This window comes from Plasmopara halstedii, assembly GCF_900000015.1.
Source record: "Plasmopara halstedii genome assembly, contig: Scaffold_202, whole genome shotgun sequence".
Taxonomy (NCBI): Eukaryota; Oomycota; class Peronosporomycetes; order Peronosporales; family Peronosporaceae; genus Plasmopara; species Plasmopara halstedii.
In genome coordinates this window covers 43,662-58,103 of record NW_020187123.1, presented here as the reverse complement: position 1 = coordinate 58,103, position 14,442 = coordinate 43,662, and the positions used below count along the sequence as shown (strand labels likewise).

The 14,442-nt window shown below is 43.9% G+C and overlaps 3 protein-coding genes across 3 annotated transcripts; 1 reads left to right on the top strand and 2 right to left on the bottom strand.

Moving 5' to 3' along the window:
* Positions 1–1,107: 1,107 nt before the first annotated feature.
* PHALS_02502 (FOG: Ankyrin repeat) lies at positions 1,108–3,838 on the top strand (the record flags this gene model as incomplete). The annotated part of the gene is made up of 9 exons (XM_024720412.1): positions 1,108–1,656; positions 1,734–1,781; positions 1,843–1,990; positions 2,077–2,111; positions 2,186–2,297; positions 2,378–3,052; positions 3,116–3,473; positions 3,538–3,598; positions 3,662–3,838. 9 exons carry the CDS (start codon positions 1,108–1,110, stop codon positions 3,836–3,838), a joined length of 2,163 nt encoding a protein of 720 aa, XP_024572771.1.
* Positions 3,839–4,081: 243 nt separating this feature from the next.
* PHALS_02501 (histone h3) lies at positions 4,082–4,777 on the bottom strand (the record flags this gene model as incomplete). Its single annotated transcript, XM_024720401.1, has 2 exons — positions 4,082–4,178; positions 4,254–4,777. The coding sequence occupies 2 exons, from the start codon at positions 4,775–4,777 to the stop codon at positions 4,082–4,084; spliced, it is 621 nt and encodes a 206-aa protein (XP_024572770.1).
* A 78-nt stretch (positions 4,778–4,855) lies between these two features.
* Positions 4,856–6,196, bottom strand: PHALS_02500 (sgs-domain-containing protein; the record flags this gene model as incomplete). Its single annotated transcript, XM_024720390.1, has 5 exons — positions 4,856–4,966; positions 5,039–5,537; positions 5,600–5,714; positions 5,783–5,922; positions 5,973–6,196. The coding sequence occupies 5 exons, from the start codon at positions 6,194–6,196 to the stop codon at positions 4,856–4,858; spliced, it is 1,089 nt and encodes a 362-aa protein (XP_024572769.1).
* Positions 6,197–14,442: the final 8,246 nt, after the last annotated feature.

Here is a 14,442-nt window from a genome sequence, read left to right as displayed (position 1 = left end):
GAACACTTCTGTTCAAAAACGAAACTGTATTGAATTGTTTTAGTTACGACAGAGCCGCCAATATCTAAGATCCTAGGTTTTCCAAATTAATTTAGTAATACCTTGTTGATGTAGCAAGACCTGATCAATAAAGTAATATGCATTGCTACTGGCAATCCTGCCACGTGGTGGCTACACCATAGGTGTACAGCCGCGCGACCCGCCTTTTCTCATAAGGGCACGTGTAACCTCGTTACATGGGTGCACCCTGGGTCCTTGCCCCTGGGAAGAGGCAAAGTTTACTTGTGCAGTACGTTTTTCCACTAGCAGGTGAGACCCAACCTAGCTCCAAGCCCACGAGGTGTTTAATAATAGCGTCATGCTGGTCGTGGGATGATTGAGACTGCTGATAGCATGAACGTAAGTCGATTAGCTTCCACTGCCACGTCCATATCATAATCTACAAATCGCAAGGTCCAGCATCAAACGACACTCGAGTCGGACGTCTGTTTTGCTGTAAATTTGATAAACGACGTGTAAAGCATTACTTTATCAGTCACAAAAACAGTTTAATAATTCTAAATTTTCTCACTCCTGGCTAGTTTTTATAAAGGCATTCGGATCATAGTCAACGAGCCATTCTCTGTGCGTTTGTTAAAACGAATTTATTTTCCTCTGTGCAAGGCGCGAAAACCCTGTTGCATGACAGCCGGACAGTTTCGCTAGTATTTTCGAAACCGGAGCTTGATTTTAGATGTAGGCAATTCGCACGGATAGAATATCGCTCTGAGGGGGATGGAAGGGAAAAACAATTTAGCGCGGACAGAAGTATGGACGTGGGCCTCACCGCATAGTCTAGCACAAAGAGTTTGCCACCTTCATGCTGGTACTAGTGTCGCCGTCTATATCGGCTCTAATGGGGGGTTTTCACAGTGCAAGGTAACATTTTAAGTCCGAGATTGTCAGAATTAATCTGGCTTTGCTCTTTGTATTTGTAGCCATTTCAAATTTCAATTCTTATCGAGTTATCCATATCCACACTTATTGATAAATCTCTTTCAATATCCAATCTTATGATTTTTGATCTTAAAGTTGTCAATCCGAAATCGAAATCCCAAATTTGCGATCATGTCCGACTCAGTGAATACTGAGCGGGCCAATCGTTCGCTGCTTGAAATGGTGAATGAAGCTCAACATCGTCTGCAACACATGGAGATCTCGTGCCAACAGATTCTTCCTTCTACAGGCTATACCAGTCCTCAAAGTGTACATGACCCCTTGTCAAATGATCCTAAAGTCTTGCAGGTGCAGGTTGCTCAACTTCGGACGCAGTTGCTGACTGCGGTGACACTTCGCGAAAAGGAAGACGTGAATTTTCGACAAGCGGCACAATATGCAGCAGCAAAAGGCACAGCAAACGGAGTATTACATGCGCTGTTCGACCAAGCAAGTGCCGGCAAGACGGAGGTGCTTAAGATGTACCTGGATACGGGATCAATCCCCACCCGCGACGGTTTAAGACATTGGAGATTAGATCTCTGTTCCATACGGAACGAGACTGGAGCTTCGCTTCTCCACGTGGCCGTGGGAGTTTCTACAGCGAAACAAAGCGTCAAAATAAAACTCGTGAACATGCTTTTGGACAGAGTAGGCTTTGACCCGACTGTAAGGGACGTGGTAGGCAACACTTAAATCCTCATCTTGTCAAGTGTAGTGCTTTCGATGTGTTTACTGGTTGGTGCTATTGATAATAGTATGGGCAGACTCCGCTTCATGTTGCAGCGATGAGTGGATATTCAGAGGTGGGCAGACATCATTGTGAAAATGCTCGTCGCTGGTGCTAACTGACATTTGAGTACATAGGTGGTCGATACATTACTTGAACGAGGTGCTGACCCATTGGCTCAAGACAGATCTGGTCTGACGGCACTGTCATTAGTTCGAACTCTATCGAGACCTCCAGAGGAAGTCGTACAAAAACTTTTGAAAGCAGAAAAAGTGACAATTCAAAGTGCGAGAATTTCACTTCGTGATCAGTGTGTGGTTTTCTATTCTGATATCCTGTGTATTTGACCTTGTTGATCCTACCATTTATAGACATGATGCAAGAGTCAATCTCAATACCGCTTTCAGTATGCATGCATGGATTCCTGGAGCGAATCAATCGTCTGATAAACAATTTTGACTGGATTTTGATACATGACAGAAAGCGCTTATGTCAGCAGTATTTCTTCAAGGACTATCTCGATTCGCTCTGAAGCAACACTCTAACGCTTTCGCGCATCAGACGACAACATTAGTTCATGCATTGCTTGAAGGTAAGTAAAAAAAGATCATGATAGTCGCCTATAAAATGTCAAACTTTCCTTTACCAATAGAGTGCTGTGTACTTTGCCAGAATCGCATGATGGCAGCATTGAGTTTGATCGTGTGATTCAAAAGCGAGTTCCTATGCTCTTTGATGTCGTTCCTGCCACTCAAGTTGTTCGCTTGAAGTCAATTTTTCTAAGAACAATGTTCAAGGATCCAAATTTTATTGATGAACTTAAGATCGAAGCGAATGGATACGGTTTATCACTGGTAACGCCTGCATCGGCCGTCGGATCGCTCACTGGTCCGACTTGGACTTCAGTCTTGTTGAAGCTTATCCAAGGTGTTCAGCTAGAAATGGCGGGATGGACTCAAAATGACATCCATTTCGATGATGTACCAGCTCATGTTGACAGAAACGTCATCATGAAAGATAGCATTGACAATGTTACGTCGCCACCATCTCGCAAATGGTCGACGTCCTCTTCCTTTACGTCCACCGACACAGATTCGTGTTCAGCCTTGCGCTATGCTGATCAAACATCATTCGTCGCTCAAACACGTGCTGTCTGGTATTACGCGGTGTTGTTCAAGGCCTCAACAAGTGCTTTTCCAGGGACCTTAACGGTGACACCAGGAAGCACTATTGCCGTGGCATCAGAAGATGTATCGAAGTATTTTCCTCTGGATGACCGACTTACGATCGGCTCAGCAGAATACTTTGCGGTAAGTTATGACTCAAAGTCCCGTGCTATCAGGCTAGGTAGGTCTCCACTTGAGCCGTGTGATGAAGTATATCAAGTTGTGAACAGTATAATGTTTGCAGATCGTGGGTACGATGGAAGAGCACCTGCCACTTTGACGGCATATCTGAGCGGATCAAGCCCTTCTGGACCCCCTCCGAATATTGCGGTGAAACGAATATGGGAGCGAGAACCAGGGAATAAATACGAGGATCAAATGAGCAGCGAGCAGGTATGTTTCGGTGACATACGATCGTGCACTTTGGATCTATGCTCAGCTTACTGTCGAGAGCAGGAGCTGTTTCAAGATTACCAATTTTTAGATCCCGAAAGCGAGTATGAAGTGGCAATTAAGCTCGGCCCGATCCCGAGCGGACAAGATGCAAGAGGCATCGTTGCTGAGTGGAAGCGGACAGCAAAAGAGTTGTTTGACTCGCGGAAGTAAGCCATCATAACGTTTAGCATACTCATACTACAGCTGACCAGCTTGGTTGTGTCTGTGCAGATGCATATCTGAAATGCCATGTTGCCAATACTATTGTTCACAACGTAGTGGTCATTCGTTGGTACGTGTGTAACTCATGTATCATATCAGCTTGCTATTTCTTATTTATTTGTGAATATGTCAGTGTCTAGGAACTCTTGCTGCAATAGGACAGGGTCTAGCTAAACGTCGTCTTGGTCGTATAACATTTTCAAAGCCTTCAAAGCCTCGTGCCTCGCTTCAACGGCTTCAAGATCGTTTCAAGGGGACAGAAGCTTGGCCTGGTTCACCGTCAAAGTCTGCAACGACAAATCCACCGTAAAAATATCGTGGTGACAATTGCAAGTAGGCGATTACTTTGACTGAAATATGCAGCAGCATTAATTTATGTACAAGCTTTTCTTTGTGTTCCAGAATGTGTTTCTCGTAGCCTAAACAGCACTTTTCATCCACAAATCCGTGTCCATTAAACAAACTGCAATAAGAGTTATACCGTGACAGTACGCGCTTTCATTGATGTACAGATTAGCAAATTTCTTTCATTGCCAGAGATGAGTTTTGCTTCTTAAGAAACCGTTGGTCGAATACCACGAATCCGTAATGACAGCTGAATGTCTTTCACTTGTAACGTCATGCGCTTACCGTGGATAGCACACAAATTCCTGTAGGTCATTCAGATGGAAACAACCAGATTAGCCATTTATTGTACTAAAAATTCATCTGTCAAATTAACGTACGCGTCTTCGAAGGTGCGTACAAGGTACGTCTCGGTAGCTTCTTGCAGCGCCAGCAACGCTTCAGCTTGCCAGCGGTAATCTATGCCAGTGAACTCCGTTTGAATTTCTCGCACTACGCGAGCAAAGGGAAGTTTTCGCAGCAGTAATCGAGTGGAGCGCTGCAGCAGTCGAATCTCCCGAAGCACCGCTTCGCCTTGGCTCCTTTTTCGCTTTATCGACTGTGTGGTACCTGCAGGACTGCTAGGTCGTCGACGTGGTGGCACGGCCTTGCGCTTTCGCCTAGGAGCTGTGGGCGTTGCATGTATAGCAGCTTGGCGGCCTACAGGAACCACTGACGGCCGACGAGCAGGCAAATTTGGCGGTGGCGACGGCGCCGACCGTGAGGATGCAGCCGACGCTGTGGTAGTAAGGGCCGCACTGGTGGAAGCAGGTGCTTTAGGAGATCCAGGTGGTGTCGATTCATCGGTACCGCTGTCTGTGATGCTACTACTGGACGCATCACTTCCGGGTGACGCCGATGACATGGTTATATAAAATTTACTTAAATGTAGAAGTTGTGTAATGAATAAAAATGGTTTCTCATATTCAAATTGTATTCTCACTTATCCCCATTTTTTCCACTCCATTCCGTCTGGGGCTGTTCGTTCTTTCTCATAATCCTTTTCGGCTACTTCTTTCCAGTTTGTTGATAATACAGTGCCTCCCGATGTTTGCTAAGTAACGTTCATAGCAACATACATCAAAGTCTGACAAAACGAGATTAGAAAAACAAAGCAAGCACGTACGAAAGATTTGTTCATGGCCTTGCGAGTATTTTCATCGGCCTTTGCATAGATATCGCGGAAAAGCTTTTGCATTGCCTCTTCACCCTCTGGCTTTTCCGCCTCCAACTCGTCACCGATGGTTTTTTCGATTCTGTTCCAATCGCGATTGCTAGCGTATGGACGCGGCACTTGTTCTGGTTTGGCCTCGAAAACGGCAGCAGGTCCTGTTAGTACTTGTGTACTTGATTTGTACGTAACCTCTTCAAGCTTGTCCCAATGCATGCCGATGCTTTTCTTTTTAAGTTTTAATTCCAACTTCGAGCTCAAAACCTGATACGAACTTTCATCCGGGACAATTTCATCGAAAAGAGCTTCGTTGTAAGCCTCGACAATGTCATTGTCAAGTTTGATCCGGACTAAAAGCCTCGTTGGCTCGATTGTAATTTCGACATCATCTTGAGGTAAATTTTTCTGAAGAATTGCGAGTGTCACATGGGTACTTGACTGGTACCAATCATGGCTAGCAATGTCATTATACTACGTCAATTGCTACGCCTGATCATTCTCACGAATAATTCGTACCGGATCACTGACTTGGCGGGTAACGGCGCAATTGCAGCAGCCCCACAGTCACTTCCTGCTGAGCGTTGCACTGACACAGGATCATCCGATATGATCAGATCGGCCTCATTTTCACCTGCAATAGACGATGCAGCTAGATTTAAAAACTTGGATCCACAGCACATCACCTGACATTGTACTCACTGTCAAGCTCGGCATCACACTTGCGAATCCACGTTTGAAAGCGCTTTATTAGAGCTTCGTTAACCTGAGGCGTCGCCTCTTTGCCGTTCTGAAACGATTGTTTGGCCTCTGCATACTTTTCAAGCTCAAACTGAGCCATGCTGCAGTCCTCGTTAGTTTGAATCATTCGTCATCGCTGCATTCCACTCACCCGTGACGCAAATGCGCCATATACAGGGTTGGATCCAATTTAGTTGCTTGCGAAGCGTCGCCTTCGGCTTCGTGCAACTTGCGCAGCTTCAAATACACAGCAGCGCGCTTAGAAAGAACCTCTGCATTCTCTTGCTGATGTTTTAGTGCACGTGTATAGCTCTGCAATGCCTCATCGTATGCTTCATCCACGAACAGCGAATTGCCTTCATGTAAGAACTCCATTTCACAAAGCTTTTGGTCGTTTAAAAAGTCTGGTAATTTACTATCAGAACTAAAAAATGAGCTAATTCTGGTATGGTATTGAGCTACATTTGCTTGATTTTGGAAACTGCATACACCGTTTTATCGTATTGACATAATAACTTATTACTACAAAAAGTTTATCAATCGCTTGAAATGCAGTATTCCTTTTGAGAGGTTAGACAACGCTTCACGACCGATTTCTTGGGTAAGTATTCAAAAATTTAGTTAAAAATACAATAATGTAAATAATGTCTAAAACAGCGTGTTACGATATCCCACTCCTCTTCACACACGAACTCTTCTGCTTAGTTAATTGCATTTTGCAATCTGGGTACGCTTTGGAAAGCTAAATTTCACCTTAAACTGCAATTCAATTCGTTACCGCTTCAGAGGCCTCCAATTTATTGGTTCAGTTGCGCTATTTGGATAGTGAGATGATGACTCGTTTAAATAATGAATACACTAAGAGAAAGTCAACGTGCTGCAATGAATGAATATCTGACCGGAGACGTTTGTCATCCGACGGCTTGATGAGCAAGGGAAGGTTCACTTTCATGTGGAGTAGATTGTGGGTTGATTCTTTCTTCGGTGCTGTAACAGGTTTTTGGAGGGCAAGAAGAAATTTTACTACGAAGGAATCTCATTTGAGTGCCCACTTCGCAATTTTACCCTCGCGCCGTTTTGACTGATGACCTGGCACCCATTCGACCGATACCTCATAATAAGACGAGTCAGCATTGCGCAGTGCGTTGCGCTTCACACTATCAATCGGAACCCGGCTTATTTCAAGCTTGTTGCTTGGATGCTAGCGACACCAGCAGGCTCATGGTGGTAAGCAGGACAGTTTATAACAGAACTTGAAATGGTGAGCGCTCTCTTGACGCCTCCGCCGTGCTTTAAACTTCACGTTCAACAAATTTTTTTGGATGCCAACTTCGCTAAAGCTGGCTTTTAGCGCCAAAAATCGGTAAAGGGTGCGCTCCTTTTCTACAGAGTGCGCAAATTGAGCAATGTACTCTACGACCTTTTTGCTACTATATAGCTCCAGATGTTCGGATATAATGAAGGGCTAACTTTTTCGGCCGCTGCTGCTTTAGGTGCAAACATTTTTTAGCTTAGGGTCATAAAGCTCTTTTAGGGTGACGTTGGAGCGACCGATTCGCTCCTGGAACGATCGATTGGTTCACCTTCTTACATGGTGAAAGCTTCGCTACGGCGCGGCGGGTTGATTTCATTTGATCGAGTTCATAAGCACGATGCGATTTAGTCTGCGAAATGGTTGTGATGTATGCAATTGCGTTGACGCGAACTCGGCTCGCTGATACAGGACAGCTCTTTGTGAAAAAGCTGGTGAAATTCTCGATGGAGTCGTCACACGTCTTGCCGTAAGAAATGAACATGGAGTGCTCGATAGGTTTGATGTAGCGTAATAAACACCATATTTTCGGGAAGGAACGACTTACGCTTTGCGCAGCATGGCTGCCGTAATCTTTCGCTTAGACGAAGCTTAGTTAAGGTCGGTGACCTTCGTTCAATACTTAGAACTAGCACGAGTGTAGCGGATCGCAATCCACTTACTGCAAAAGTCATTACCACCTTAACCCGGGACTAATTAACTCTCGCGTCTAAGACGTAACTAAATTCTCGGTTTATTTGCGGCACAGCCGCCTATATCTAAATCTGTAGGTTTTCCATTTAGATGGTGAAACATTATTAAATGTTTAAGTACTGGCAGTCTAGCCACGTACTGAAGTATTGTTTAAGTCTGACAACACCATCTTGTGTGACCCACACCCTTCAAAATATGGCACGTTAGACCCCCCGTTACACAATGGCTCATGGTCAAGGCATCGATGCCGCGAGGAGTAACTGCATCAAAGAGATTCTTGTCTGTCTCACTGTCTTATCGTGTATAAATAGTTGGTCTTCGGTTGAAGGATTGCTCTTGATTACAGTGGCTTGTTGACCCATGCGAGCACTAGTAGGTAAAATGAGAGAAAATCCACTTGCTTTCGGATGCAGTAGATGCCTATTAAGCATTCATATTTTTGCAATGCGTGAAAAGCCGAATGATTGTGATCCCAATCGGAAAACATCTGATGGAGAAAAGGAAAGAGTAAGTTTTGTAGCATGACGTATGTGATCATTGAAAATTGACACTGCTCTCGAACAGATCGAGAACGAGGCACAAAATAAGCTGCAGAAAGTATGCAAATAAGTGTAAAGAAGAACTCCTTATAACATTTGTGCTTTTAGCTTCACAATATGTGATACATAGAGTTTAATCGTAATTGTAAAGCAAATTAAATCAATATCACTCCAGGCAAGACGTCATTCCAAACAGGTATCACTTTTGTTTTTAAAGCAAAATTTTACCTTGTCTTTTGAGAGGTTCGCTCTTTTGTGAAGCGTGTCACTCCATCCCTTGTGCGTTAGCTAACACGATCACTAAGAGTCAAAGTCTTCACTATGTAATATTCACGTCAATCCTATTGCAATGGTGCGCCAAAACAAAAGGGCCCGCTAATACCTCGCTCGAAGGGATATATCATGAAGGTTCAACATGTTTATGAGATACTTTTTCCAGCTATTACGTAGATTTTCAAATGTACCACTATAAAATTTGAGCAGCGTTGAGTATGCAGCAGTAATCTGAGGGCTAACAACTTTAGCTACAATGGCTGCTGCTATCTGAGGATATTCGGTTGGTTGCACAGAACACGCCTTCGTATCGCAGAAGTCACACTCAGAACTTGAAAAATCGTTTTAGTGCGCCCAGCAATTTTTTTTTAACAAAATTCAAGTCTAACTCTAGATGAAAATCGCAGGGATCGTTTTGTCGTTTTTTTAGAGTAGAACGACGATATATGGGCGCGCTCAATGCTGAACACAAGTGCCTATTACGACGTATTAACTTATATGCAATTGGGCATACTAAGGTTGTTTTCCTTGTTTAGGCGAGATAATGAGTATATATCATCGAGCCGCCTCATCAAAACTGACCAATTCTATATGATGTCAGTAACAGGCTGAGACCTACTTTTGGTGGAACAAATAGTACCAGAGGAGATGCTGATTGGGTTACCTTGATGGATAGGTTCGTCAACGGGGATCCCGTAGGGCACCAAATTCCAAGGGTATAGCGACATTCCAAACAAAATTCACAAATTCACACGGTGAGGGCTATTTAGATTTACTTGAAGTATGCTATCGTCGAAGAGGTGAGGCGAAGGGCGACTTATATTTTTAGAATAAAACGTGATGGCTAAAATCATCGTTCCTTCGTTTGTATGTATGTGTGACGTCATAGACGCTTTTTAACGATTTTAAAACTATAAAGCTTCCTCTGGCGACAGCTTTAAGCTAAAAAAAGCTGGTCTGGCTAGTGGCAAGTGGCAAATTGTACATGCTTCTGATACGTCTAATGTAGTCACCATTCTGGTGCAAGCGTGTATTCCTAGAATGACGTAATACTATAGCATGGCAGGTTGCACCTCGTTCAGTCCTCGTGATCCAATCGATGGGCGTTGCCAAGCATTCATGGGAAAATTGACATTTTTATCACTCACTGAGTGAGTACTATAGACTGCAGTATCCGGAAATAGCTGGTAATGTTCACGCACTGTCGTAGGTAAGTTCATTCGGATGATATGCTCTGAGAGTGACTGGCAATTCCATAGGAACTGTCAAGCTCATCAGCTCCATTAAATCGTCAGGTTAGGCAGCTAATCATCCAAATAATATCCAAACATGATAATTTCTATAATTGGTTCTGCACAAACCTGGTAAGAAGAATTTACCATAGTCGTGCAGAGCAACTGAGTCAAATGTGGCTAAATAGATGAAGCACTGTTGGGGTGTATGCGCTATAATGAGCGGTTTGTCAAATGAGATAGAGTATGTTTACGGCGCTGACACGATCCTATTCCCGGTTGCTTTATGAAAAAAGGATTTGTTGCTGGTAAATCCCGAAGATATTATGCACATTGAATTGCCTCTGGACGTGTTTGGCCAGGGCAACTGATTCCGCGAATACAGCTCAATATATGCCGAAACAGCGCGACTCCTCATCAATTGCCTGAATAATGTCAAAGGGTTCTGGGTATGACAGAAGAAATATCATCAGATGTGAAAGAGAGTCTGATATACGCTTTGATTTTGGCACTTTTGAATTCGGGTTGGCCACTTTATGCCATTTAATTTGGCTTTTACTATAGACTTTGGTTCCCTCGAAGTAGATACCAAACGTTTTTCAATGCGTGGTCGCATTTAAGTCTCGCCGGTTCTAAACGACAAAGAGACTAAATATTTTTCACGACAAATAATTACTTGTTGTGTATTCTAATTATGTCAAGTTCAAAATGTACCGAACTGGCTCTAAGCCGTTTGAGATCTCTACATATCATGGGTCGCTGTGCACAACGATATCATCACCGCATCTCTCGTAGAATACGGCAAAATAGTTTTCAAGAATACGTGTGACGTGAGGTAAGCCGAGTCATCTTGATGAAGTGGTGAATGCACTTTCGCGTCGCCCGACTATGATTTGTCGTACGTCATGATAGTGTCATCTCCAATTGATGAGGAGATGCATACTGTGTATTCAACAGACGCAACATATGTCGCGTTGTTGAAAGCTTTGGAAAGCAAGTAGTTTGTAAATCCAGATGTCGCTTTGGCAAAGCGTTCGGCCCATGATTATACACGCCGAGCCGTATCATAAGGACTACCGCTTACCAACTAATACATGTTGAGCCACAATTATATATTGCTCACAAATGATGTCGTTCTCTGCCGAGATAGCCAAGTTATGTGCCTCGATCGGTATTCTGTACTATACTTGGGGTCCTGTACATGATGCACAACCGCACGTTGAATAGTGCGCATGTGAAACCTGTCAGCATAGAAAAACTCACGATTCATGCGTCAGTGCCTTCAAAAAGTCTGCCATTTTCTGGAGTCACTTAGTACTAATATCCGTTTTGGGCTTTCAAAAGACGTGCACAGCATTTTAGCCATATGGAGCGTCCATGATAGATAGCTCATCGCGCTGCTGCCAGCGATACCATATTTGGCGAATATTCAATCAAGCTGCTCTGCAACAAATTAGTTCGCCAACATAGTCATGGTGTTGGTTCAAATGTCTGTGCTGTACAGCAAAATTTTGGCAAACTTTGTCGAATGTGCTGGGTACCGAATCGGACAACCCAAGCGCTGTATCCGCAGACAGTTCGCCAGACAAAACTCGTCGGTCGTGCAATATAGAGAGAATATATTCTAATGCGCTTGCACTAAAGTACGACAGTGCCACAGCAAGTTGCTGTTGCTCACCCATACTGCGATGTCACTACTGGCTTTTACGAAACCTTTGGCTTACCCCGCGTTAATTTTACATCAATCAAAGTGTCTATGTCCTTGTGGACGCTGTTAGTAGGATTCAGCTCGATGATATCAATTTGGCGACACTTCGTACCACAATCGCAGATTCAATCTCAATGCGATCGAGTATTTTGCGCCGAGTGCCCAATACTTTGGCCGAGAGACAGGATGTGCAAGAGCAATAGGCCGATAGTATCCGTACATGAAACCACTTTGTCACACTGTTCACAATACCGACCTATGCGGCACCAGCAGTCTGTAAGACCGCCGTCCAAGCTTCATCGGTCCGGCTATGGTCGCAACAAAAAGGAAGACACACTTCTGTAAACCCTACATGAATGCAAACACATTTTGCGTTTTACGTGGTCTTTTGGTTTTAAGCCATGTCATGATTTCGCATATTCGTGTGAGTCCGTGTGAAGCACTCTGTTTGGAGCATGGCGGTGCCTATATAATTCGGCTACGTGACCATCTGCACTAGAGCAGCAACACGGCTCTAAGCATTTGCAAGTGCCCCAGTCCACAAAGTGCAATGGCGTAGCTAAAAGCGCGCATCCGAAATCTGATTCGTGTCAGTTTCGGCGACAAGTGAAGACTCTTTGTTAGGTCGACGTCCCGCCGTAACTGAAAACGCTCATGAGAATTAGCGGTGAGAAGTTGTCCTCCTGCTCGATAAATGGGGGGTGGCAACTCTCATGTAAAGCGATTAGTTGGTGAACGGGCTCACCAAGACAACAAACAATTTCTGGTGAAACATGAGAGAGATACTTACCTCAAAACCCTTTGTGAACTAGATGATCTACTTTGTCTGGTTTGGCCGGGTGCCACTTATAATTTGGCGCGTCATGCGGTATTTTCTTCCCAGGATGTAGGACAGGGCTGCCCGGCGCAATGATCTAATCACTAGCAAGAGAAGCCCAAACTTATTGCACACAGTAGCTGTACCATCAGGATGACAAAGCTGAAGAGTTGTTTCTGGCGGGAATTTATGCGGCAAGTTACCACTCTGACAACCAGGTCGTGCATTGTATTTCGCGAGCTCAACATTAAACAATGTCCCAGTATGATGTCTACCTTGCAAAACCTGGCTGTATAGCTATAGAACTGGTAATGCGACGTGTCATCTTAACTCAGTGCGCGGTGTCAGTACGATGACTCTGCATAGCTATGTAAAGGCTCTGTTGTGGTGCTGCGGACAATTTCTGATGGTATTAATCCATAAACACTGCATGAGATGTCGGAGCGAAGCACCGTGAGCACTTCACCTTTCCGACCTCTCGTGGATCGATCCAACAGCGAATTTGGGTCGTTCGCGAGGACTTTGTGCTTAAATATCGTTTCGATGTGGAACTTGAACGCTGAGAGTGCGTACTATCTACGAGATTAGTTTCTTGGACGCTCGAGGCCGAGTTTTTTCGCAAAACTTATCGCTTCTTTCGCGCTTTCAGACGGGCCAACTTGGCTCCTTTAGCCAGATGCAACTTATCATTTTCGAGTCAGACGTCGTAATGAGATCAACGATGGCTGTCGTATCACATTCTACAATAGAAATGGTCACGATGTGCAGAGGTATAAAGCGTTTCAACTTCTGAGAAATTCTCAATGACGGAAAATGGTTATGCTGTTTGCATCTCAGTGAGGGTGAGGTTGTCAGGTAGGGACTCAAAAAAATAATGCGAGTAGTCTCATCGGAGAATACCTGATTGCAACAACAAGAATTGCCTGATGGTCGTCAAACACGGCGGTCGCGTCTTCTTAATTGCTCGGTAAGCCATGTGGACACGAACGGAGAGACTGTCAATACATTTTACGCTCATAAGAGCTGGTAATATTAGATGCAGTGGTAAAAGTAAAATTTCAGGCTCACTAGATGCTTAGTAGGTGCTCACTGTTGCACAATATTTCTCAAAGGCAAACGAAGGGTGAAAATACATATTGACGGGGAGAGGGCGTTACGGGGTACGTTCCGTATGGTGGTGCTCGTAAACCATACACTATTGACACTATCGCTCCTTTTAAGCGCAGAAGGGTAGTATTGTGCTGTATTCTGGTGTGATAAGGGGGTGGTTTTCTAGAAAAAAGAGGTCTGTCAAATATGTTAGCAGCTTGTCTCACGCTATGCAGTACATCGTGGTTGATTGACAAACAGAAAAATGCAGAACCTATTTGAATTACATTAGCTTTGAATAAGAAAGTTACGACTCTTCAAGTCAAAGCATTTTACAATGCTCGTTGCACAAATAACAAAACGAACCTCGTGTTTGTGACTAGGGTAGCCACCATAACAGAAGGTTTACAAGAGCTGTTTTAGTGACATTGACAGGCTAATTTTAAGGCTTATAAAAGCATAAATCGATCTTCAATACGATAACAAAAAGAATCATCTTTCTTCCCACAAATTCAGAAGGTTCAGTTAGATGGACGAGTTACTAAGAGTTACCATGTTAACGAATCGTTGCACCTTTTCCCATAGAGGCGCAATACCAAGTGATCGCCAATTTGCGACCCTTTGCAGGTAAGTTGGACGATGACCCTTTTAAGGTAAGTTGGACGATGATGTGATTCCATTTTTACAGCATAAGTTGTTAATAAGTAGCAAGAAAAGCCTCACGCCAGCAGGGTACTATCCCCTTCTACCACTATCTAATATTTAGGTAGGATACCACACAAAATCATACAGTTACCTTCACGAGAGGCGTTACAGCATTACTGCTAGTAAACCTGCTGGGCTGAAACACATAAGCAAAAAGACTGTCATGAAATAGTAAAATCTAATTCTAATTCAACACATTACTAGCAGTCGCGCTGAAAAAATCGTGTACGGTAAATTCGCTTAAAATGTCTGC